This window comes from Sturnus vulgaris, chromosome 1, assembly GCF_052056855.1.
Source record: "Sturnus vulgaris isolate bStuVul1 chromosome 1, bStuVul1.hap1, whole genome shotgun sequence".
NCBI lineage: Eukaryota > Metazoa > Chordata > Aves > Passeriformes > Sturnidae > Sturnus > Sturnus vulgaris.
The window spans coordinates 3258700-3286141 of NC_142243.1; the positions used below are offsets into that span (position 1 = coordinate 3258700).

The 27442-nt window shown below is 40.4% G+C and overlaps 1 protein-coding gene across 2 annotated transcripts; it reads left to right on the forward strand.

Annotated features, from left to right (window-relative positions):
* On the forward strand, positions 1 to 27231 carry LOC106851571 (vasoactive intestinal polypeptide receptor-like). 2 transcript variants are annotated; one of them, XM_014873649.2, is made up of 13 exons: positions 1 to 90; positions 9178 to 9277; positions 12521 to 12628; positions 13362 to 13471; positions 16008 to 16105; positions 17510 to 17642; positions 18055 to 18208; positions 19924 to 19984; positions 20847 to 20916; positions 21454 to 21545; positions 22111 to 22240; positions 23079 to 23120; positions 25317 to 27231. In XM_014873649.2, the coding sequence occupies exons 1-13, from the start codon at positions 58 to 60 to the stop codon at positions 25503 to 25505; spliced, it is 1320 nt and encodes a 439-aa protein (XP_014729135.2). In that variant the 5' UTR covers positions 1 to 57; the 3' UTR covers positions 25506 to 27231. The 2 variants fall into 2 exon arrangements, with proteins under 2 accessions (XP_014729135.2, XP_088036738.1); XM_088180612.1 differs by having other exon boundaries at positions 31 to 90; positions 9197 to 9277.
* The last annotated feature ends 211 nt before the right edge of the window (positions 27232 to 27442 follow it).

Consider the following 27442-nt stretch of genomic DNA (forward strand, 5'->3'; position numbering starts at 1 on the left):
TTTGGCAGCATCACAAGAGGCAGAGGCAGCGGCAGGACCCGGCGGCTGCTGCGGAGGATGCGAACTTTGCGCTGGCTGCTGCTGCCGCTGGTGAGTGAGAGCCGAGGGGGAACCGCTGGGGCGGGGGGGTCGCACATCTGGCACAGCTGGATGGCTCCGCAGCTGCCCCGCTGCGGCCGGGCTGCGGGAAAGTCCGCAGAAGATGGGTAACTTTACTCCCGACAGGGAGCAGGCAGGAAGAAAGAAAAACAAGGAAAAGATTAAGAAAAAAAAAAAAAAAAATGAGACAGAGATGTTAGAGGGAAGGAAAGAAAAATTATCCCTGAGTTAATGTGTTGACCTAGCTCTTTTCATAAAAATTTTCCAACCTCAAGATACTGTTAATAAATGTCTTTAGACGTTTACTGATTTTTGGATTTTTAAAATCATCTTTAGATGCTGTTAATAAATGCCTTTTCATTTCCATTCATTAGAACTGCAGTTTGCAGAGGACAGAAGAGCATCCCTAAATCAGAATAGCTGTAGCAGGGCTTTAGACAGACAGAAGGGGACAGGTTGCTGTCCCAGCTGTCCTGAGAAAGGCAACTTTGCAGGACAAGGAGGATAACTAGAAAGGAATAATTCCTCCTGATGGATGGGGGACATTTACCTCTCAGAGAGGGCACGGATGTTTTCAGTGCTGGAGGTTTGTAAGATCACCCAGCAGGAGCATGAACTGTCTGTGTGCTCTGAGGGCAGCAGGTGAGGTTGTGCCACTGGACTTCAGGGAAGATGGATGAGCACAGGGACACAAGCCAGGCACTGCCATCCCTCTCTGATCCCCCTGCTCCACCACTGGCGTTGCCTGGGATGTTGAACAAAAATTAGTGCAAATGCAAGCACAGTCATTTCTCCTCTTTGCCCTCAGCCTCGGGGAAGTGTTTGGAACCCTTCCTCTGGGTGTGATTACCAGGGACTTGTTAATTCAAACTTTACTCATTTCACAGTGAAATGTTCAGCGTGGGCTGGGGCTCAGGCGCCTGCTGGAGCCAGGAGGGAGAGTGTCACCTTCCCAGGAAACATTCCATCTTGTCCTGACAAAGCCAGGTGGACTGGGTGCTTCTCTAGGGCCTGCTTTCCTCTGTGGATAACTGTGAGAGCCTAAATTACAGACTGATCCTGACCTTTCATTTTGAAATAGGGAGAAATATTATGTAAATTTTCACACCTGCACAACCTCTGGATCTTGTCGTTTCCTCTGTATTTACACGGATTTATGTGCAAGGGATGGCTTGTGGGTCCTTGCTATGCAAGTGTAGCTCTTACCACGTGTAATACTGCTCCTTCATGCAAAACTAGTCAGCCTAAGGGGTTAGACTGCTGCAGGTAAAGTGATTTTGGCATCTGGGCCAGCCTTTTTACACCTAATGGAGGCACAACTCATTCTTGCAGCTGTCAGCAGAGTGGAGCTGATCTGAAGTGATGGATCGTGCACATCTGGGGCTGCCATACATCATTTTAATGTTGCAGCATATTGCAGCAGGCTGTGCCCATAATAAGAGAAATTCCATAAACTGCACGATCTACACAGCTTTTGGCCTCAAAATGTGAACATCAACTCCATGTCTGGTGAGAGGCAGTGCTCTGAATGTCAGTGGGGTTTGTGTCTCAGTCTAGGTCTCTTTGCTTGCTCAGTTAAAGAGTCAGGGAAGGACTGAGCACTGCTTTATTCCCTGAGGAAATAATCCTTTCCTATTTCAAAGATCATTGCTGAGCAGAGAAATAGTTCCTGTATGGATTCTGCAAATAAACCATTAATCAGATATGAAAATAAACCAGAGGGAGGATCCTGAAAACTTCCTCTGTGGAACTGGGTACTGTTACCTCCTGCCAGCTCCACAGGGATGCTGCAGGATATACTTTGTGCCTTGCAGAACAGAGTCCTTGACACTAAAAAAATTGCCATTCACTGGTAAGTGACAAGGAACAGAGAGCAGTGCAGGATGAAATGCATAAAAATGACTTGTTCTGTCTTAAAGAGTTCAGAGTCCCGGGAAGCAGAGGACAAGGAGCAGAAAAGACTCTGCCTTCACTGCTTTCCCTGCTGTGCCAAACTGCTTTCCTCTTCAAACACCTGCTTTTCCCATTTCTGGGAAAGGCTTTAGCCTGATCTAATGAATGGAAACACAGGTGGGTCACCACTGAGCTGTACATTCCCTTCAGCAAAGTATTTCTTGTGCTAATGGACATATGGATCCAAACCCATGGCAATATATGCTGAGCTCCCAGTAAAACAAAGCTGGGTGTCTAAATTTCCAGGTTTAATTTGTGCTTCTTCTACCAGCCTGGTCCTTGCAGACCTTTAATTCCTCTCCATGGGGAGCTGGATGTGTGGAATAATCTGGTTTTAGGTGTTTTTTTTAGCCTGGAGGGAGTTAATGGAGGGAGACAGTCTCCTGTACAGGCAGTCACTGTCCTCAAACAGGTGTCTGAGCAAAGTAGGAGGAATCCTTCCCTGGAACTGCTTGTCTGCTTTCCCTGATCATTAAGGGAGGCTTGATGGGAGAATTTAGATTAATCATCTACAATTAACGTCTAAAATTAGGAATCTGGTCTAAAGCTACTCATTGAACCTCCTTAAGTATTACTGGGAAGAGATGGAAACACTCCAAGAATACAGATCAATTAAATGAACTAGCTCTAGGACTCTGACTTCCTGGTTTCAGGACTTTAGGATTAGATGACATCAATCTCACCTGCAGGCAAAAAAAAAAAAAAAAATACAGAAAAGGAGAGATTTCTCTTTAATTTACAGGAGTACTTGCAATAGCCAAAAATGGGGATCCTCAGTTATTAGTGTTCTTCAAGCATTAGTAATAATTAAATGCTCTACCCAATTTAGGGAAGTGTTGATAAATTATTTTTTCTCAAGGTAGTACTAATTACACAGCATTCATAAACAAAATAAATTAGTGCAGCTGTGTTGTCTCATCAAGAATACCTATGAGTGAATAAATATAATGATATATATGGCTAAATATGTATAGCAAGTGCTGTTCTCTATAAGGTCATGCAGTTAAACACAGTCATATAAATACAGTCCAATCCACAGAGGAGCATTCAAGCATTGCTTGAAAACAATATTGAAAATATGTTCCTCTAAATGACTGTGAGGCAATCAGCATCTCAGCTTCCCTTCTTCCATAGGTAATCGAGTTAGAGAGAGAAAACAAACACAGAAAATATCCTCTAGGTAGTCATTTTCAGCCAAAAAGACTCTTGAAATAATCTATTTAAGTGACTGAAGAGAAAGATTGGAAATGAGGCTTTAGCTTTGGGGTTGGAAGGTTCTGGGATCAGGATGGTGCCAGAGCTGGAAGCCGAGGGCAGGACTTGAATTCACAGCTGGGGACTGGAGTTCTGTCACTGCTGGGGTGACCTGGTGCTTGTCAGAGTCCACAGTGGCAAACATGGCTTGGGGATGGTGGAAAAAACCCTGGATGGATGCAATTCAGCTTGTAAGAATTGAATTGGCTTTTTTGACTGCAGAAGAAATCTTTATTTTTTTTATAGTTTCTTGTTTTCTGACAGAACACAGCACTACACATATGGGGTTATAAATACCCCAGAATTCCTTACAGACCAGGGACTGGACAGGAAGATTTTTACTGCAGTAAAATGAGAATATAGCTAGGAAATGGACAGGAGCTCATGGAGCTTGGGGTGGGCCCCAGGTCCCTCCAAAACACATGTGAAAATTGGCTTCAGTGTCCTGCACTCCCCAGTCTCAGAGATTTTTAATTAGCACTTGGCTTTTTGGGGAGTTAAGCAGATGGAAGGTTTAGATGAGAGACATTCAACAGACTGGGAAGTTTATGAAAAAGGCTGAGGTTTTCTTTGTCTGTTATTCAACCTGTCTTCAACTTTTTCTTTTTTATCATGATACTTCCTCCCTCCTAAAAGCCTTTCCTGCCCATCAAAATCTCACTAAAAAAAAACCAAAAAAACCCCAAAAAAGTGTGTATTTCAAAGCATATCCTGGTTCTCCTGCCTGCTGTCTTTGGCCATCCTGGCCAACTTTCAGGACTAGCTGAACTTCATTTCACCCTTAAAAATGGGGATGGAGGGGTTGTCTTTGCTGTGCTTCTCTGTATCCTAAAATACCAGACTGGTTTTAATCCTCCAAGGTGGGAGTCCGTGTGTGACATGAACCCGTGCGAGGGAGAGCTGAAATATTGAGGCATCAGAGTGCCATCAGAACTGGGGGAAGCACAGGCAGCAGGAGCTGGGAGTGCAGGATTAATTCCAGAGCATAACTGAGCTGGGATCATATCTGAGTGCATGCAAGCTGAGGAGACAGAGGCAGGAAGAGCAGTGGTGAATATTCTCAGTCAATGATTTATGTACTTGATGCAAAACCTATTTGTGAGGCTTTAGGATTGCAGGGCATGGGAAGCTGAAACAGATCACTGGAAAGAGCCTCAAGTTCCTGAAGCCTTCTCATCTTGTCGATGAATTCAGCCAATTTTTCGAGCTTTGATTAATTTTCAAAAAAAGACTGAGTGTTACTGCTGGCTCTTTGATCCCCTGGAATTGCTTTTTCAAAGGTGAATAATATATTCAGTGCCCAGCTTTGAAGCACTTCCCTCATTTTCAGAGAGTGTAGAAAATATCCCTACTTTTCCCCAAGTGTGCTAATGGACTCCTTAATGAGTGAAGATCTGTCTTTTGTGTGACATCTAAATTACAGTTTTTCTACCCCCTCAGCAGCTTAGGGGCACCATTTTTGAATGGACTCTCAGGAAAGATTGCTTTTAATTAAATTGCACTAAGTGTGGCATGAGAATGTTGCTAGAAATACTCCTCCCAGTGCTTGCTAAATCTCCTGTTGTCCAACATAAGTATATCTAAGCCCAAAGTGCCATTACTTTGATTTTTCTGTGCAGATTCGGGGAAATAAATAAACTATGAGGAAACAGGGGAAATAGAAAACAATGTTATACTACTCTCAGTGAATAATCCACTTAAAGTTTCGGTGCAATTAAAACCTCACAAGACGTGAAGAAAATGAAGTCTAAAAGTAAAGGCAAGCCCCAAATCTGTCTCTCTAATTACCTGTGGTTGTCATAAGTTAATTTTTTAGTGTTCACTGTGTTGCAGGCAAGATTGTTTTCATGGTAAAGGATGAGGAATCAAAACACCCCTGTGAATTTTGACTCAAATTGGTCAATAACATTCAATCCAGTAAAAAACCCCTTTGTGTTATGATGCCCAAGAATGCAAAGGTCAATTCCTTGAGGATTGTCCACAACCTTTCCTGAAATCTCTACGTTTTATGTGGAAATCTTGGAATGAAAGCACCCCACTGTGATTTCCAGTGAGAGTCAGGCCAGGTTACTGCTGAGATACTGGGAAATATTGATCCAAGGAATAACATTTTAAATCAGCACAGTGCCAGGTTGGACATGTCTGCTCTGCTTTGCTTCCTAAATTTTCCTTTTTTTTTTTAATGGTGAGCAGGAGCTACCCTTTTCCTACAAAAGCCACCTTTTCAACAGATGCTTCCCAAATTACCATAATCTGTCCCTGCACCAAATGCAGAGCTCCTGCTTTTTGTAAAGCCCCATCACCCAACCCTTGTAGGCAGATTAGAGCAAAAACTTTTCACTCAAGGCACTGTTAGACTAATAACAGGAAATAAGCCATAGGCAACAAATCACAAGTAATGCTCTGCCCACAAGGCTTTTCTTTAACTATACAATGGTTTAATGTCTTTCTTTTTCTTAAAGCCTGAGGAAAACAAATTAATTGAAACATCATCACTGCTCTTGATTTCTTGTATATGTGTCCTTTTGTCTTTATTTTTTCTGTCCAACATTGGCATTGCTCCCAGTGAGGCTGCATGATTATAAACTAAAAACACCAGCCTCATTTTTGTTTCTTAGGGGATAATCTGTGGGTTAGATCTGAAGCAGGGCTTGGTGTTGATTTTCAAACCCTGAAGTGTCAGTGATATTTAATGTCTAATCTATCATAAGAAGTCTGGGCTCCTGTTGTTGTAGCCCTGCCCACCCCAAATCCAGTAACCCAGAAGGAAACAAACGTGGAGCCAATGGTAAATTGCTCTGCCTGTGAGTGTCAGTGGGATGGAGTGCAGGACCACCACGGCTATCAAAGAATCCCAGGATGGGTTGGGTTGGAAGGGACCTTAAAAATCATTCAGTTCCAACCCTGACATCTTTCACTGTCCCAGGCTGCTCCAAACCCCATCCAGCCTGGCCTTGGACGCTTCCAGGGATCCAGGGGCAGCCACAGCTTCTCTGGGCACCCTGTGCCAGGGCATCCCCAACTTCTGGGTATCACTGTCACTAGATGGGGATTTCCAAAAGAAACCATCAAATCTTTTTTTTCTGATGATTTATCACCATTTTCAGAGGCAGGACGACCTAGACCTGTTTTAGCAATTCCTATCATGTGTAAAATAAGGCAGTACCACTACCCAGGAGTGGGGCATGAGCTTCCCCAGCCATTATAAATGAAGAACTCCATTTTTCCAACAACTCTGATGAGTGATGGGGATTGAGGCTGTGGTTCAGCAGGTGTGGATTTATCAAAGGAGAGAAGAGAGGAGATGCAGCCTACTTTGAGCAGCAGGAGGCTGGCACACTCACTCAGTGTCCCTCATTCCACCTGTATCAGCTGCCTGTGTCTCTCAGACTGACTTTTAGAGAAAAGATAACTTTTCCCCCTCTGAAATTTTTTCAGAACTGATTCTCTGTGTTTCTCAGTTCATTTAACCCATCACTCCTCAGTGCTTTTTTTTCTAAAACATTTCAGACTTTGTGGTTTGTTTGCATTTTGGGTTGTGCCTTTTAGCATAACCTCTCAGCAGAGGACTCAGAGTAGATGGTAGAGCATCATGTCAAATTGCCATGACTTTTAAACACCAAGCCTAAGAATATTCCAAATACAAAATTATCACTGTAACAGAATCCAGGAATTCCAGAAAGTAAAGGAATGGCATTTTTCCTGTCTAGCTGAATCCACCTTTTCGAACTGAAATAGTGAGAGATTTATGGAGCAATTATTTTGTTACTTCTACTCAGAGAATTCATTTGTCATGTGGGCAAACTGCAAAGTGAAATGTCTGTTTAAATGTAAAGTGATGAGCAGGGATCCTATTAATACCTGAAAAATTTCATTTCAGAATTGAGTTACTATAGTCGAAGAGCAAAAAGTACTATTTTAAGAGTCACTCATGCTGATTTCTGAAATGTATTTTGAATTACCCACTGGAGTAATATAATGCATGAAAAAGCACCATGTCTTAACTCTTTTCAAACAGTGCCCCTAATCCTCTTTCTGTTCTAATATTAGCATGGATGAGCCATCTCTGGGGCCTCATAATTAAGACAAGTCTGTCTATGCTACTTTAAAACCCAAATGTAGGCAAAGTTTTAAAGGTTTTTAAAATAAAGTTGTGCTCTAATTTTTGCCCCTCGGCAGATATTATTTCTAAGATGGAATAGTCTGCATAACTTCCAGTAACATTTCAGTGAAGGCTAAAAGAAATCCTGGCTGCTCTGCTCACTGAGAACATTTTGAAGACCAATAAATCATTTTTCTGAGATTTAAACAGCAATATAGAAGTGATGTTTACCTCTGCACTGACTTTTCAAAGTCATTAGAGGATAAAACAGCCTACAGTCTTCCTCAAAAACATGATGGAAAGTCTTCACTCCATAATTTTCCATTAAAATCCCTGATAACTGAGCCCTTGGCTTTGCCTTGAATATCATAGGTTAGAAAGAAGCAAGCAACGAAACAAAGAAAGAGAATTTCTAATCCATATAAGACTCTCCATGTCTTGAAGATCCCAATATCCCAAAAGAGGCTTTGGTCCAGTATCCAGTTCTCTGAATAGAGTTCAGTGGCTTGCTTTACTCAGTTTAATTGAGTTTCCTAAAGATGGGTGTAGAAGCATTTGAGACTTCAAATCATGCATTTGAGACTTGAAATAATGCATTTGAGACTTCTACATGGGGCTGAGAAAATTGATGCAGAGTCTACACAAGAGGGCTGAGATACCTTTTTAACATCCCAAACAGCACCAACCATTTCTGGGGTACTGAGACTCCCTTGAAATTCCCAAGGACTGCAAAAGAAGCTGAGATAAATCAGGTGTAGACACTGACATGTAGTTCCTTTCCTAGAATTTCTTTGCCTTTGCAGAGGAAGACATTTTGGGGTTGTGTAAGCTTTTAAGAACATCTTCACAATCACAGGAGTTATCACACACGACTACAGGGCACATGAAACTTTCTGGAGTGGGAGATGGAGGTCAAGAAAAATACATGGCAATAAATGGAACTAAATGTCTGTAACTAAGAGGGTGAATTTAGACCCTATCAACAACTCCTGTCTAGAAATCCATTTAATTGTTTAAATCTACCCTTATCTGTGAGACAAAAAAATTCCTTAAGATTCCCAGTCAAGTCATTAATTTTTTTCTCATTTCTTCATCTGTTAAAATGGAAGCAGCTCCTCAGTCTATGGTGTGTGCAACATCCTCACATAATACATTCTAGAATTCTTCAATCATTCAGATTAAACTAAGGCCAAGCCTACCATTCTTCAAATAAATTGATTTAATTTTAGTTGCTTTATGGAGAGGAAATATTTCTGTGGTAAGGCTGTATTTAAGTTTGGAGAACTTGGTGTGAATAATCCCACAGCTGGTGGATTCATCCAATTTTGGCCGGTAGGCAAATATGTGAAAATCCAAAAACTGTGAACATCATTTAAGTTTTGTGGAAAACATAATTGCAAAGGAAGGGGATAAAAAATGTCCAGATTGGAGAACAGGTGCTGTATGAGCTGATTATTATAGCACACTGAGGAATCCACACAGAATGTACACCCAGAAATGTACACAAATTTAAAATTATTTGAGATCACAGAGTCCTGCTATTTATGCATTCTTTTCATTAAAAAATACCCCAACTTTAGCTGGATTTTTCACATTCATAGACCTCAAGATATAAAGCACAAGGTACAAACTGGCTTTTCTCATCCTGATAATCACAGAAGTTCTTTGGTTTGTTTTTTGTTTTGTTTTGTTTTGTTTCTTTTTTTTTTTTTTTTTTTTGGTTGTTGTTGTTGTTTGTTTTTTGTTTTTTTCTTCTTTCTCTCACTGAGGCTACGGGAATCCATCCAGAATGCAAAATATTCCAGCAGGTGGTCAAAGAGGAGGCTCTTTGCTCAGAACACAACGAATCTGCCTCACCTGATCTTAAAGGTAAGGGCATTCCCTGGCTTGGAACGTCTCACATTGCTGAAGTTTTTGCTGTGTTCTTTATTTACATCCAAAACTCCAAAGAAACTCCCACAAAAGGTACTGGAGACCCCACTGAAATTGTATCACTTTGGGAATCATTCCAATCTGGTGAAAATATTCTTTTGGGGGGGAAAGTTAAGAAAAATCCCAAGTTCTTCAAAATATTACATTTTTACAATTTTAGACATTATTTGTTTGCTTGTAAAGATTTATTGTGGTGTTGTTCAGAAGTCCATCCATGCTCAGATATAAATTTTGAAAACGGAAATGAATACAAAACAGAGCCTGTAAAATAAATTTGGAATGCTGTGTAAGGTGTTCCCTCCTGGGGTTTTGGCCTTGTGGAAACATGCTTAGAAATAACTCAACATGGAATTTCAAAATGTTCAGATTCTTTCCAAAATTCAGTCATATTTCATTCTGGTCAGCTTTGCTAAGAAAAATTTGAATCTACTTCAGTGAGATTTGTCAGTTCCATGAATTTTAAGATGTTTTTTCTGTGCAGAGGAATTATGAGACAAAGATACCTCGTGGATTGGGTTAAAATAGAATTATTGGAACCACTTGGAAGTTTGTCTTTAGCAGCCTGGTGAAAAACAGAGTCTAACCCCAAAATATTTCCTTTGTCTTCCATATTATTCTGCAGAATTTCCAATCACTCCCATGTTTCATATCCCTCTTCTAGCTTCCTATTTTATTTTGGTGATATTTCTCACACACACTTTATTAAAAGTCCAAAATACTTCTTGGACACATTTTCCCTTAGAACACACAGTGACCCACTGCAAAAAAAAATCTGGGATAAATTAGGAATTTTCAAAAATTATTTGTTACCTGCATTACAGGATGTCATTGCAGGCATCTTCCCTTTCAACACAAAAATAGTTACACGGTTTTAGAATCTTGTTTTTAGCAAAAGAAATAAAAATCCCTGGGAGTTCTGTTAAATTTTTTTAAAAATCTTCAAGTTTTTCTGCTCTGAGCTTCTCAAAGATCCCCTTTCCACCTTTTATTCTCCAGATAAGGAAAGACTTTAATGAAAGCTTTTTCTGGTATTTACAGCCTCTCTCAATATAGTTTGAAATTAAATATTGGAGGTAGAAAAACAATTTATCCCAAATATTTTATCTGGAGGATAAAACTACACTAAGATAGGTAAAAGTCCATTGCTTGTGTTTCAGTTTTCAGGAACTCAGTGAGACAAGCAGAGGGATCACAGTTTGTAGAGTTAAACCTCAGCAGCCCCAGAGAATCTGTGCTGGAATCAGTCTGTGTGGCAGAGTTTTTTAATCTAAAGTAGTTCCACATTATTCTTGTACAGAACAGTGTCCAATGAATTCCACCAGCAGAACCCAGGGTGAAATTCCTCTAATTTTGTATCAGATGTGTGAAATAGCTCACATGAATCGAGTCCTAACTCCACTTCTTTTTTTCCTTCACTGCCTAAAAATCCCTTGATTACTGAACAAGACTTAAATATCTGTGGTGTCAACATTCACAGATAAAACTCCTACTGCAGTTATCTTCATGGAGTCTCAGGTGACTTGGACACCACCAGTCTCTTGAAAACCTTGGCATGAAAAGTTCCCTTTCAGCCCCTGCACTCAGCAGTGTCTTTGATACAAACTGTAGAAGTCACTGGAAATAAATCTAAGAGAAATAAATTCTAAGGCTTAAGACGTACAGGTTCTGCTCCTACACAGGGTCACACAAATATAACTTTTAACTCCACATTACCAAATAAAACAGATTTTTAGAGCCAGCTGCTCAAGTCTGCCAAGCCTTTCTAAGAAGCACCTTCAGCTGCTGAGGGTAAGTGTGGGGGTCACTGCACATCTAAGTGGGACTGATATTGCCTGGCTTCATTAATTTGACAATTAGCAGCCGAGTTTAGGCTGTGATCATCAGTGAGAGCCAGGTGTGACTCATCCTGTCCTCAGGAAGAAGCCACCAATATTTGGGATGAATCAGAGCTGGAAGCCTCTGTCTCTTTCTGTAGATCACAAAGGAAATGTAGCTGAAATTAGCTGACATATTCAAGGCAATTAAATTTACAGCTAATGAATGAGGGCTTCTATTTTCCCTGGAAAATTGGGTATACCCAGAATTTCATCCTCCCGAGGGTGATGTGAGGATAATGCTGTGAGAGATCCTCAGGACTATCCTTTCAAAAACCAGAGAGTAACTTCGCTCAGCTACAGGCAAGTATTTTTTCCACATTTCAACTTGACAACTTTAGATTTGCCTCGTCATCCATGGCAGAGGCAGCAGAAAAGAATCATGGAAGGAAATAACACTTCCCAACCCAACCCCCTGCTTTATATCCCCTCTTATGGCTGCCTAGAGATTAGTTTTGGTTAGAGCATGATGCTTTTTTTTTTATTATTGTTTCAGGCACATTTACATGCTGGCAATTTTTCTGTGCTGCCCCTACGCCCACTTGCCAGCAGCTTGAAGTCTCAGTGTGATGCAGCTGTGACAAAGCTGTGATTCACTGAAACTTCTGAAAACCCTTTTTTAGGGGACTCAGAGCCAGTAGCACACTCTGTGTCATCAGCCAGCAGTCTCTGCTTTAGGGAACCTCATGAATTCCAGCTACTCCCAGTGATGGTTCATTTTTTATAGATGTTCTCCTAGTTTGGGATGAATTTAATGCCTTTGGAAATCCATCTCAAAAATGCCATCGATTGCCTAAGACTGGGACTTCAGCCTTTATTTCCTTTAAGCCAGCTCAAATTGGTAGATTTTTAAACATGGAATAAAGAGGTTAAGGCTGAGTTTTAAGTCTGATGTATTTCAGTTAGACTGTAACGAGGAATCTCAAGTAATGAGAAAGGAGTAATGAGAAATCTCAAGTGCTAATCATTATTCAATACTTTTATTTTGGTGGCTTTTGTTTTGGCAAGAGAAAAGAGCTCCAATTGATTTGACTTTCGGATTGTGTCTGCTTGAATTTCAGGTACATTCTCTCATGAGATAAGGAGGGGGAAGGTCCAGCTGGAATTCAAAGTGTGAGCAAGGATGCATTCAAGGAGAAAAGGAAAACACTCCTTCATTTGCAGAGCTGCACGTCCTGCTGTGGCTCTTCTTGCATGTGAATGAGTGGGAAAGGCACAGACAATCTCATTATGGAAGATCAAATGTGTGATGTTCTCTGTGATTTTCTTTATTTAGAGGCACTTTTTTTTTTTTTTTTTTTTACAGGATGTGCAAGAGATTGGGATGGTTTAACCTGCTGGCCCAGAGCCACTTTTGGGGAAGTGGTTAAAATTCCCTGCCCACGATTTTTTGAAGAATTCACCAGTACCCATGGCAAGATATTTCTTTTCCTATGCTTTTTATTCCTATTTTTTTTTCTTATTTTAAATTAATTCTTGTAGTTGAGGATTCCTTCATATTTTCCTGATTTACAATGCTCTTATGTCAGTCAGCATTCAGTAATTATCCAGTTACACATCTTGGCTTGGGGTCAATATTGACACTCATGTTTTGTGTTGTGCTCTACTGAATTGTTAAATCCCTTTGGTGATGTAAATATGATGGACAGGTGCACCATGCTGCTGAATTTATCAAGGAGTATGTCATAGAGTCACTGATTCATAAAACTGCACATTAATTAATATTAGAAAGAACATCCTGAGGTCATCCAGTCCAATCCTCCAGTCACAGCAGGACCAAGATCAAAACTTGTATGGAGCTTCCAGTCTGGAAAAGGCAGCTCAGGGCTTTGCCCAAAATCCCCAAATATATTGTAAATGTATAATTTGATTTCCTCCGTGGAAGGAATGAATTTTCAGAGTTGATTTCCCATATGAAATGCACAAGTCCCACTGCATCCTGAAATGACTGGGAACATGTCCCTCATTTTTTAAAGGATAGATATATAGAATATTGTCATAGCTAATCTCACTGAACATGACTAAACCTCTAAGTCCCTAACTTAGGAATCAAAGGGGTAATAAAAAATTGTTGCTACTCATCATAACTTAAAGAACAGCAGCAGCAACACCCCTAATTAATTTTCTGCTGTGTTTTCCTGTTGAAGGTTTCCTTCAGAGGAACTGCACACAGGAGGAATATTGGTCAGAGCCATTCCCACCATACACCATTGCCTGTGGCTTTGATGAAGGCTCCAGCAAAGGACCTGAGGACCAGGTGGGCTTTGGTTTCTGAACATCCCCAGAGCATCCCCTCCTGAGGATGCTCCACACATCTGAATCCTGTCAGGACCCAGTAATTACCCGTTTTCAGTGCTGAACTCAAAACTTTTATGTATATTTAGAACTTAATTAACGAATTAGCACATTAACATAAAACAAGTGAGCAGCAGCCAGCACTTTTCTCTTCACCCAAATGTCTCCTCTTGGTGTTAAACTCATGCTTAGTTCACCTGTCCAAACTAACAAAGACTTTGTGAGTAAAAGGTGATGTAAATCCTCATCATGCACTCATCTCCCAGGGAAGCTCTCCCCACCAGTCCTCAGGGATTTTTTTCAGGGAAAATTCCTTTGGATCCCTCCTATTTGTATTGTTTTCCAGATTTTCTCTGAGTCACAGAAAAATATTTCTTAACTTTATAGCCTGGTGCTCAACACACATCCTTAGGAGGGAACACTTGGATGCCACTGAGTATTTCCACACTTCATATCAGGTATTCAGTGGAGCAGGAAGTGAATATTTTTCCTCTCTGAAAATCATCATTCGTGCTCAATTAAACTTCAGAATTTCTTTCACATCCACATCTTGATATGATTTAAATTTCCACATTTCTCCTCATCATACTGGAGTTCATGTCTGGAGCTCGATGACATTCTATAAATAAGAATATTTGTACTTTGGGGAAAGATAAATGCTTAAAAAAACTTAAATAAATGCTCCAAAAAACTTAAATAACTTCTTCAAAGCCTTCCAGAAAGATGCTGGAAATTATTTGAACAGTTCATAAAGGATGTAAGATTCATAAAAGGATGTTTATTCTGGAGCACAGTTCTCCAGTCCCCATGGGGTTCTCTTACAGGGCTAAACTCACTCTGCAGTGGCTTTCTCCAAGCAGCCCCTGCATTAGGCTAAGCCAGGCATAATTTCTGGCTGGTCTAGGCTAAAGTCAAGCAAGGAGCTATGTTTATATTTCAACATGATAGCAGATTTCTGCACAGAGCTGGTCTGGCTGTGTTTAACTTGTTATTCCAGTCAAATCCACCAAGTTTGACTACAAAAGGAAGAGAAAATCAGCAATCTCTGCTGCACTGCACACAGGGAAATGAGTAAAAACCCCAATTATGTCCTAAGAGAACCACTTGCTTTGTATTTTGTATGTGCAGTGAGCGCTTATGATGTCTTTTGTATTTAGTGTTGTTTTTCCATCTTCTCTACAAAACCAGATAAAATGAATTGAAACACTTTATTATTCAATTAAATAACCTATTTTCTAGTTTTCATCTGTGTTGTGAACTTACTGTTTAAAAAATCAGGAGTATTTCAGAAACACCAGGACGATTCTTATCATGTCAGGGTTACAAGATCTCTTTATGGATCTACTTAAATTTGCTAATCTTTAGCTTCAACCGAGAATTGCAGCCTTTGGGATAAACAGATTCAGGATCAAGTACAGAACAAAGTGTCCACTGGGTTTATAAGCAGGAAATTTGCCTGGGTTCAGAGAATTTAGTATCTTGGGATTTTAAATAATTAGGTGATCTTGTAGTGAATCAGAATAAAATTTGCATAGCTAAAGCTAAGTAAACAAGCTTTATTTTTCTTAGGACATAGGATTAGGATTTCTTAGGATATAGGTCTTAATTGAAAAAAAGGGTATTGTAAAGAATTTATAATGCTACAATATACATCAAGGAATGAACAGTTTGTCCACAGACAAAGACTGTGAGGTGATTTTCTTGGCTTTAACTTACTCCACAAGCTGATGTAAATCTTTATCAATGTTTCAGCTTCCTCACCTGCAAATTGAGAGGTTTATTTCTCTTTCAGCTATAGCTGTTTATGAAAATCAATACTTATTGAATCTGGACCAGGTCTAAAGAAAGAGATTCACAAATCTCCCATCAGAATATTTCAGTGCTCCAGAGTTTTTATGTACTTACATGAGAAAAGCTGGTTACATACCACAGTTAATATTTTCTGTTGAACATGCTCAGAGGGGTCAGATGAGGCTGTGGAACTTCTCTCCTGTGTAGGGTTTAGTAGGACTCAAAGGAAAACTTCTGTTAGTGGTGGAGGGAAAATCCTGAAACAGATCTTGACCATGAAAAACAGCACAGAGATTGTGGGACTGACCAGAGAGGGAAATGTGTCCCAGTGGAATGAGCACCCCAGGATGCATCCAGCATAATCACCTGCATTGGGCTGTATCTATTTTCCCCCACAGAAATCCTATTATTCTGCATTGGGCTGTATCTCTTTTCCCCACAGAAATCCTATTATTCTGCATTGGGCTGTATCTATTTTTCCCCACAGAAATCCTATTATTCTGCATTGGGCTGTGTCTCTTTTCCCCACAGAAATCCTATTATTCTGCATTGGGCTGTATCTCTTTTCCCCACAGAAATCCTATTATTCTGCATTGGGCTGTATCTCTTTTCCCCACAGAAATCCTATTATTCTGCATTGGGCTGTATCTCTTTTCCCCACAGAAATCCTATTATTCTGCATTGGGCTGTATCTCTTTTCCCCACAGAAATCCTATTATTCTGCATTTTGGCGTGTCTACACCGCTGGCTATGCAGCATCCATGACTTCACTCATTACAGCTCTAATTGTCTTTGCTGCCTTCAGGTAAATATAAATGGGCTTCTCACAGGATGCCTTAAGACAATTTCTCTCTGTGGTTTTGTTTTGTGGGATTTTTTTATGGTTGTTTTCTAATCATTCTAAGACATAACACCTTTGATGGTGATGGGTCTGTCTCTACTCATGCTGTGGTGTTTCCCTGCAGATGTTGAAACAATCAAGCTAGGCAGTCTTTCTTAATCTCCTTAATGACACCATACAGTGGAAATGCCATAACTTTAGATAATTTTAAACATTTTTAAATCATTCCTACACTGCATGGCAGGACAGGCTTGCAGAAACAGTGTCCCCTGCCCCAGAATCAGTTTCCTAAATGGTCCATTCCCTCTGTGAGAGGCTATTGCTTCCATAACTGAGAGCTATAAAAAGAGATTTAATTAAATCTAAATGCCTCATTTGATGATGTTGGATCTGAGGAAGTGGATCTGGGGTTAGTTTGGGGCAGAGCACAGAGCAGCTCCCTACCTGCAGTGGGTTGGCAGTCTCAAAGGTCATGGCCCTTACAGGGGGACCCAGGAGCACCCAGGGGGCTGATGTGGGAGATTCCTTCAGCTCAAGGTAAAATGTGCAGGGAAAGGGAATCATGGAAATATTGGGCTGGAAAAGACGTTTAAGATCAAATCCAACTGTTAATCCAGCCCTGCCAAGTCCATCACTAACCCATGAGCCCAAGCACCACAGCCCTGTGTGTTATAAACACCCACAGAGATGGGGACTCAAACCCTTCCCTGGGCAGCCTGTGCCAGCTCTTGACAAGCCTTTCCATAAAGAACTTTTCCCTAATATCCAATGTAAACCTCCTGTGGCACCACGTGGGGCCTTTCTCTCTTGTCCTGTCCTTGTCACCTGGGGAAGAGCCCAGCTCCATCTGGCTGTCCCCTCCTGTCAGGGAATTGTGCAGAGCCAGAAGTTCCCCCTGAGCCTCCTTTTCTCCAGGCTGAGCCCCTTTCCCAGCTCCCTCCTCACCAGATTAATGCAGTTTAGGGCAACTGCTCTGGCTGCCATCCCATCACATGTGACAGCAACTCAATCCTCTCTTTGGCCCAAAAGGGGCTGAAAAGCCTGATGCAAGCTTGTTCAACAAAACAATTGTTAAAAATAATTAAGAGGTATTACCACAATCCAGCCCAAGAGTCCCACAGTTACTCTCTGCTTCTGGCATCTCCTTTAAATGTGTGGTGATCCAAGGACAATTATCCTGGAATTTTTGTTAGCTAAAAAAGGTACCAACTTCTCTGCTCCCTCCTGTCTCACTGCCTCTCAAATAGTGACAAATCATTTATTACTTTGCAAGGTGGCTGCAATCTCATGTGCTCCTGTTTGACTTTCGATGAGACCACGAGAAAACTTCTCTCAAAGACCAATTTTTATTTTCTCTTTCCATGCCAGAAAATTCCACTGCACCCGGAACTACATCCACATGCACCTGTTTGTCTCCTTCATCTTGAGAGCAGTGGCTGTTTTCACCAAAGATGCTGTTTTGTTTGCAGATGAAACTATGGACCACTGCCTCATGTCAACGGTACTGAACTTCCCCTCTCTCTCACCCTTCACTGAACATTTAATTCTTTACCTCAAGGCAACAGAGAGATCTTTTCTCCTATTGCTAAAACTGAAATCTTTAAACAAACAATATTATGCAAATCCAAAGACCAAGTGCTAAGGCTGCACTCAGCTTTGATATTTAGGTCTGTTGACTCTAATGAAGCTCTAACAATTTCTACCAGTCAAAAAATTTAATCTGTGTGAAAAAGCCAATATTTCCCTTTCAAAAATCTAGTATAAAGTCAATTTAAATTATGAAACCCCAAACCTACGGAAATTTTGTTATTTCTTCATTCTTGTGTGGCAATATTGAATTTTGCTTACATTTCTATAGAAACCAGCCACGATGAGAGTAGTCCTGACAGGTTTTTCTCCCTTTGCACTTCCAGGTTGCTTGCAAGGCTGCTGTGGCCTTCTTCCAATTCAGTATTTTAGCCAATTTCTTCTGGCTTCTCATCGAAGGGATCTACCTGCAAACCCTGCTGCTGCTGACCTTTGTTTCCAACAAGAAGTTTGTGTGGTGGTTCATATTTACTGGCTGGGGTTAGTATTCCCTTCCTCTTTGTGCCATTCAGGATTCCTGGCTGCTTGCAGAACTGGATAAAATCTGTGTTTTGAGGTAAAAGGAACCCGACAAAGGTGACACTTTTTAGAGGGAAATTTGGAATAGTTTCAAATTTCGTTCATCCAGTGCTGCTACATCAAAGCCATATCATTGTATTGCCTTTTATATCTTAGTTATTTACAAATTGTGGTGAATAATCCGGGCCTCAAGAGGATGAGTGATATGGCTGGATAATATCCCAGAAATATGTTGAATTCCTCCACCGACTAAAGAATTTGGGGTGACTAATGTGCCTTTTGTTTTTAGCAAGCAGAATTTGACAGCTTGATCTGAAATCATGTGAATCCAGATCTAGGAATCAAACGATTCTACTTTTCATTAATCTTCAGAGATCTCCTGACTTTAAGGAATCTTTTGAGGTTATACAGCAATTGAAATGATATCTGATATTCAGAAGAGGAATGTGAAATAAGTTCCTTTCACTCCTCAAAATTGTTTATTGTGACTCTCAGATGTCTCATCTTGTCTCACCTTGGCTGGTCTAAAATGCAGACACCCAAACTGAGTAGTTCCAATGACATTTTTTGACTTAGAAGTAAAATCCTAATTATCCTGAATAAATATTAATTTATCCTTCACCTTCAGATTTTTAGGCTTTATTTAATGTAATTAAATTTTTTTTGGAACTATTCCAAATAAGATTGTCTGAAAGTAGACTCTCAGCCCTTGATTAATCATGGCAAACTTGAGATAAGAAAGCAAACAACTCAATTAATAATGTGGTAATCCTCATCTCCTTCTGCAATCAATGGAAGGTGAGAGCTACCTCAGGGGTAACTCACATCTTAGGTGATGTGGAAGGAAATATTCCTTTTCATTAATTAAAAATTCAACTTGAACTTAACACAGTCCCAGCTTAAAGGACTTGAGCAAAAGGCTGCAATTTGGAAGGACAAGTTCTGGGCCCTTCCTACAGATCTCAAATGATACTTGGAAAGAAATTACCTCCATTTCTTTAAAATAATCAGTGAAAATCTCACCTGTTTCACATGAGAGTCCCAGTTGTGGTAGCTTTGAGAGTCAGTCTTTGGAAATTCAATTCCACAGAAGGAGAGCAAAAGCAATTTTTGCTTTATAGACCTTCTTTTAAAAACCCAGTCAAAAATGTAGAATGATAGAAGGATAAGCAGTGATATAGTGAGGCTAGAAATCACTGGATCCTGGATTCAGTTAAATTTTCATGGAACTCCTATGGACTGATTGGCCTAGAGTGATCAGTAGAGGTCTTTGGGACAAAAATGTGAACTCTTCCAGCTGCCATAGGAATATTTGCTGGCCACAATTTATAAGATAAAAGAGCATCAGCTAAATAATTGCTTAGTCCAGCTTTACAAATGCTTGTAATTCCTACCCAAACCTTCAAGTAATTCTTTACATTTATTTCTGAAAATCTAGTTTCACATCATCCCCTCTTCTCCTTTGTTAGCATTTCATTCTCCTTCCCTCTTATTCCTTTCTTTTTTCCTTTCCCTGTACTGCAAATTAAATTATTTCATAAAGTTATTGAAAATTGTCTGACCCATAATTTTGACCTTTAATCCAACCTGCTGCACTGTGAACCTACTGGAAGAAAGATTCCATGGGACATGATGCTCATGCTAACCAATTATTGTGTTCCTGTTGATTTGCTCAGGAGCTCCCACTGCTGTGATGTTTGCTTGGGTCCTCACACGAATCCATCAGCAGAACACTGGGTAAGTCAGAGCTGGGATAAGGAACACAAAGACATCCTGGTTTTTATGAGGTGTTCTGTTTTTCTGGTGGGGGAAGAAAAAAAAAAGATGTGTACAGAAAAAGGTAAAGGAAAAAACTCTCACGATTCAAAGTTGTACCTCTAATTTTTACAGCTTGTACATAAGTGAGAAAATACTTTAAGTCTTGTGATTTGTATGTCCATACATGGGGTAACAAAACCTGGAAATATCATATTAACTATTGAAGTTATTGAGCTTCATTTAGGTTCCCTAATGCCCAATCCTTGAAATAATTGAAACTTGTTGCTTCTGTATAAAGTCAACCAGAAATTACTAATCCTAATCTCTTCAAATGAGAGCTTCCCAAACAGCCAACATTGCTTCAAGTAGTTTCCTCTTTTGTTTCCATTCAATTATTTTATTTACTTTTATTTTCACCTGTATCTTTTAATATGAGCTCCAGATAGATTGTTTTCTGTAAGCTATACAGAAGGCTTTCAGATCATTTCACATCAGCTGGAAAATATACTATTTTACACCCAGCTGCTCAGAACTCAGGAGAGTTAAATAAGAAGTTGAGTTGAGAGTGGTAAAAGGAGCAGGAAAGAAGCCTGAACATACAAATATGGTTTTGGTTTGTTGTGGTTTTTTGTTTTGTTTTGTTTTTTTACTTTGTTTCTTCAATCTGTAATTCTTGCTGATTAAATTCTCTTTAGATTAGACTACACAGAAACCAGGGACATTTAGACAGTGATTTAAAGTGTCCACCACTTTCCTTTCCTGTGGCAGAAGTGTTTTTGTGTGGTGTGGGAAGTTCCCATGGGACAGATAAAAAAAAAAAAGGGTTTGTTTGTTGTTTCAGATGTTGGGATGATGATGAAAATGGAGTGGTGTTATGGATCATCAAAGGCCCCATCCTGCTGACTGTATTAGTGAGTATTTTTATTTTCCCTCGAGTTTCTGCATATAGATAATTTCATTTAGTGTGCTCTTAAATGAGTTCTTATGATTGTAGCTCAAGACAAAAAAATCTCCCCTATCCACAGATTTATACCACACCTGAATTTAGGGAGAGAGCAATCTGGTTTTTAGGTCTGTATCTAGTATAATTCCTGTCATAAACAATGTTGAGAACAGGGGGGACTTTTTTAGGCCATTGAAAATCTACATTTAAAATCTGAATTTAAAGTTCTGAACAGAAATACAAGGCATTAATATCAGACATAAAATGATATTAAGATACATAGATCTACATTAATTCAACATTACTTTCATCAAATTTTATGTACAGTTGTATATTGGTGGGAAACATAATTATTGTTTCTAAAGCTATTGATCTGAGCTGAGAACAGATGAGCATTGGTTTATAGCAGTGCAATTCCTAAAAGTGGGGATTTTTAGTTATTTGTATCAACTGAAGGCATGTCCTGGTTTGCAGTAAATTTATAGATTTTGTCTTGTCTTTACAGATTAACTTTATTATATTTATTAATGTGATCAGGATTCTAGTCCATAAATTGAAATCCCAAGAGGGAGGAGGGAAACATTCAAGCCACTTTGTGTAAGTGTTTCTGAGTCTCTTAGGATTGACCTGTTCTAACTGCTGTAAGAAATTTTTTATGGGTAGGAGAACAGAATGTTCTACTCCTCTCCTAATAGAAAGAGAAGAAATGACAATGTGAACTTCCTTTTTCATCCCAAATCTCACATCTCATTTTTATTTCAGTGCAAAAAGGGTGGGGTTCATATGTCGGGGACAAAGAGAAAAGTAAAATATAAAGTATGAAACTTCAAAAGCTTGAAAGTGTAAACACTAAATGCCAGGTGATGAATCCATCTCACTCCCAGTCCTTTCCATACAAATGGCCACATAGAGCAAGATGCAGATAATTCCCTTTGAATTCTTTGCAGTAACAGGATTCAATACCCAAGCCTAGTCCTGGCTGTTTATAAACCCCTTCACAGTCACTGGAGATCCCATCACTGCAGTCTGTGCATAACTTCTCTGGATTCAGCTGCCTCCATTTGGAGCTGCTCTCTGAATTTTAAAATGTTCCAACATACAATTGCTGTCACTCATTCCCCGTTTCTAACAGTGCATTGTTCTTTAATTCTCGCTTTTCCAGGCGACTTGCAAAATCCACGTTGCTTTTGATCCCCCTCTTTGGGGTGCACTACATCGTATTTGCATTTTTCCCAGAGAGCACTGGTCTGGAAGCTCGGCTTTATATCGAGCTGGGCCTGGGCTCATTTCAGGTAAGATGGACAAAATGTTTAACAGCCCTGAGATGTTTGGTCTCTAACACCACACTTCAGGCTGGTTATTAGAGCAGGATTTATGAATGTATCCAAATTCAATGCACACATCCCATCTCACTCCTTTACGAGCTCTTCTGTTGCTTGCCCCCTTATTATTTGAAATCTCTGGGTCAGACTTCACATGAATAATCACCAAATAAATAAAATATCTATGTTTATTGAATAACAATGACGGATTGCCATGAAAAGCAGTCTGTGGATTAAGGTGAACTGATTGAAAATGATTTCACATGTAATAAGGATAAGAGGGGTGGTAAATAAGAGTACATAACCACCTGCTCTGCCCTTACCCTTTAGCAGCAGTGAACCATGTTAATATCTCATTGTTTATTTTGCTGTTCCACTGCTCAGAACAACAGCATGGATTTGAGAGGGTCAGGACCTGTGCTTGGTACATTTTGGACTGAACAGCTGAGATCATTGCCCTTCTCTTTTCCTCTGTACCCCACCACAAATTGTCCACATTGATCTGTGTTGCAAATGATTCATCTTCCATGCTTGCCTTATCCGAGGGAGAATTTGTTTGTAGGATACAGTAAACAGCAAGTTAATCCTTGTTGTCTCTGTAGAAGGGCAGTAATAAACATAAAATGTCACCAGTCCATTGAGGAACTGAATTCTTTTATGAAAACTCAATAAATAGTGAATTCCAATGGAAAAATGGAAAATAAGAGTTCTTTGTTGTCTTGCACAAACTGTGAATGAAACCTGATGTCTGCTATTGATTCTAGGTTTTAAATCCATGTTTTTTCTCTCCCTACCCTCCCTGTCCTAGGGTTTTGTTGTTGCTCTCCTATATTGCTTCTCAAATGCAGAGGTGAGTAGCAAGTACATGGGATTATCAAAACCTTTAAAACTTACACTCCTCTCTTGTTTTTTAATTTCTTTTCCTATTTTCAGAACACATCTGTCTTTGATCTGCTCCTGAAACCATGACATCCCCATATCTTTTTTGTCCCTTGGTAGCTTTGTTGACTTTATTTGTATTCATACAGTTCTGACAGGAGGACACAAAATAAACTTTGGAGCAATGACCCTTTAAAAACAGTTGCTGAGTTTTCTGTCAGGGGACTTTTCTCCTGATTTATGTTTGATAGCTCTCATGATGATGGCTCAATGGGAAACTTGTAGAGCTCCTCACTTTCTCTAAGTTTATTTTCTCTTGGTGACTGTCCTCATTACTCCCTTCCTTTTCCCTTTTCCTTTCTCCTTTCTCCTTTCTTCTTTCTTTTTCCCCTTTTCCCTTTACTTTTTCTCCTTTCCCCTTTCTCTTTCCTATTTTTTTATTCCACTTCCCTTTCCAGGTCAGCTCATGCAATCAGGACTTTTGTTCAAACACTTTTTTTCCTGTTTTAATAACATTGGTAGAATTTGGGCAAACTCCCTGCAGTAGAATGTAGTAAGCCTATCATTTATAAACCTCACTAAATTTGCTGGCACTTCCCCCCCAAAAGAGCAGAACAAATCAAAACTGATGAGAAAATGTAAGAAAATCTATCTCATCCTCAGAAAAAGGAGGAGGTTAATTGAGAATGACACTAATGGTGCCTCAGTCTCTGCTATGGCCTAAACTTGGACAATTCTCATAGAGCATGGAATTATTAATGTTGGAAGAGCCCTCCCTCCAAGATCATCAAGTCCCAGCTGTGCCCAATGCCCACCTTGTCCCCAGCCCAGAGCCCTGAGTGCCACCTCCAGCCCTTCCTTGGACACCTCCAGGGATGGGCACTCCAAACCTCCCTGGGCAGCCCCTTCCAGTTCCTGACCACCCTTTCCATGGGGAAATTCCTGCTGGTGTCCAACCTGAGCCTCCCCTGGAACAACTTGAGGCAGTTCCCTCTCCTCCTGTCCCTGTTCCCTGGGAGCAGAGCCCGACCCCCCGGCTGTCCCCTCCTGTCAGGGAGTTGTGCAGAGCCACAGGGTCCCCCTGAACCTCCTTTTCTCCAGCTGAGACCCCCAGATCCCTCAGCTGTTCCTCCTCTTAAATAGAATTTACTCTCCAGACCTTTCACCAGCTCCATTGCCCTTCACTGGACACACTCCAGCCCCTCACAGCAATGGCTAAATGGAGGTGCAATTATTCTTCCTATCCATGGATGAATGATTCCTAAAATGTTTGATACTTAGAAAAGCCATTTATAATGGCCATTCTGAGAGAGTGCCTTCAAGACTTAACTGTGAATACAAAAGGCTCTACTTCCAACCTGCCTCCTGTATGGCAGACTCCCTGCCAGCAGCCTTTTAATTGCTTCAACAGCCTTTTAATGGCTTGCATATTGTACCTCACAACACAGAGATCCTGTAGGTGTTAAAAACAGGGCAGGCAGAGCCTGATCTCTGGCCCCAAGATGAAGCTGGGTTGGCTTTTGTCCATGTTTCTTAGGGATAACTGCTCCTGGAGCAGCTTGGCCACTCATTACCACTTGGCAGTGCATCTGTTGTGCTTCCCTGCAATCCTATAAACTAATTATTATTTTCTCTGTGTGTGTGTGTGTGTGTGTTTGTGCAGTTTTGAGTATCTGTGACAATGTGAGAGACTGTGCTGCTGCCAGGCAAGGTGTTATGAGTGTGGATGAAACTGAGGGGTGCTGGAGGGCCTTGAGTTTGCTGGGATAGAGCTGGAATACTGGGTTGGTAGAGAAAATCTCTCTTTTATTTATTTGATTCCTGGAAGATCCAGAGATCCATCCATGAAGTTGTACTCAGGGGTTGTCTGTGTGTCTGTGTGGTTAACAGGGAAAATTAAGGCAGAATAGGGGGCACCAAAATGATAAATATTGCCAGTGACTTGCCCTGATGTCCAAATGTACTTCTGCATGCCATCCTCTGAATTTCTGAAATTAAATCTGTTTCTTTTCCAAAGGAATAAGGACAGAGTTCAAGTTCTTCGAGAAATATGTTAAGCTTTAATCCTGACTTACCTGGGCTAAGTACTCAGGGAGACTTTTTGGGCATATTTTACCTCCAGTATTCATAAAGTCTTAATTTCCTCTTTGTTTGTAACTTCCCGTAGGTACAAACTGAGCTGAAGAAACAACTGTGCAAGTGGCAGCACCAGGAATACCTGACCTTCACCCACAGGCACGGGGCTTTGTCCAGAGAAACCAGCCCAGTCAATTATGTCACTCAGCTTTCCCTGCTGGACAAAATCAGCCCCAAAAGGAGAAACTCTGTGCTCCAGGATGGGGTCACCACTGTCTGAGGGGCTCCAGCAGGACCAGTGGCTGTGACACTGAAATGTCCCACCTAAGAGCTGGACAACTGCATCCTTCGTGGCTTTCCACAGTGTCAGGAGCCTTCTGTAAATTCTTTATCCTGAACAGGAGCTGCTTTTCTCACCTGATACAGATCTGTGTCACAACCCTGGTTCTCTCTCTCTCTCACCATAAAACATCCTTGTTTTGTTGTGAAAAGCCAGATTTAGAGCTCGAGTGAATCAACAGGTTAGCAAACAAAAAACAAAAAAACCCAAACAAACAAAAAATAATTTTAAAAAACCCCCAACGACAAACAATAACACAGACAAACACACACACACAAAAAGCAACCCCAAACCCCCTACATTAGCTCCTCCCAGGCCCAGTATATTTGTCATATCTTTGTTAGCATTTCCCAAAATTTCCACTTTCCAAGACCACGATTCCTAACCATCATTTGAAAGAGTTATTTGCTGGCCAAGCTTTGCCATAATGATTTCTGATGTTTTACTACTTGTTTTGAGATGTCTTGAGACAATCGAATGGAAATTAAGCACAGAAACCTGACGAGCCCTTACCTACAGAACAGCAATCTGCTTTGAAAGGAGACTCAAACTCTCTTCAGTGGCACAAACAAGTGACACAAAACACCTGCTTGATTTTTTTTTTTTTTCTTCTTAGCCTGCTGAACAGAGATTAAATTAGGCCAGAGGATCCTAAACCCTTTCTTGTCCAAAGGAAAATATGGAGCAGAGGAATATTAGGCAGATGATGGGTGAAGGAATAAATCAGAGCAAAGCCAATGTCAGGTGCCAGCTGGGTTAACCTGTGCTCAAAATCGCTGTCAGACCTGATCTTAGTGCCCAGATGTTGTTTTTTGTGGGATAGACATTCAGAACCTTGAAAATCAATCAGTGAAACACCCAAATGAAGTGTGTTTTTGTATTTTTGTGCTTTTTGAGGGCCTGCCTCAGTCCCACCCAGGGTTTCTCAGCTCGTTATCACCACACCCAGTGAAATTTTAGGGATGAGGATGCAGCCCAGCTGTGGGGGCTGGTGAAGCCAGAGCTGTGCTTGCAGCATTCTTTTGGGTAACTTTCCCCTTTCTTTTGGACTCAGCCTCTCCAAAAGCAAAGAAGAGGCACAGGAGGGACAGGAGATGGGTTCAAGGCAGGAGAATTCCCAGGAAAACCTGCATCAGGCTTGGAGACCACAGCCATTCACTCACTCTGAATTCCTGCATCAATTCAGGTTAAAAAACCTCAGTATTCCAGGCTCTGCTCTTGGTTAATTATTTAGGTCAGCAGACCTAAAATGATTTCTGGAAATCTCCTTGCTGATTTTAGGTGCTCCATCTCTAGTTCTAATAGAGCAGAGATGAATTGTTCAGGCTTCTATAAATATGATTCAAATAAGTTCTTTATTAAATAGGCATTTAACTCATCTGTCACAATGTCATATGTTTGTTGTAAGGAGCAATTTTGTCCATTCACTCTTATCAGCTTTATTTGTAAAAGTAACCTCTGTTCCTGTGTTTTGTTGCAGAGCAATGAGAATTTGTAAACAAAATGTATGATGTACCTCTATAAAATTTAAGTGGCAATTACAGCTGTTGTGAGTTTGTACATTTAGTTTACGTCAGTTTGGATATTTCATTTGAGTTTGTACATTTAATTTGTGTCGGTCTGAACGTTTCATCCGAGGCTTTATAAAATAAAAAGGTTAATAATCCTGGGAAGTGCTAAAATTTATTGGATAAATATTTGATTCGGGCTGTGAAAATAACCCTGATCCTTTTTTTTGGTGACACATCTGAGTTCGTGTGGGTGTGTTTATGAGTAGGGAACGTCTCAGGCGGGGATGTTTTGTTCTCAGAAGGGCTGGGAAGGCAGGAAAAATGTCCCAAGCCTTGCTCAGCTGTGCTGTGTGTTCTGTGTGGAGC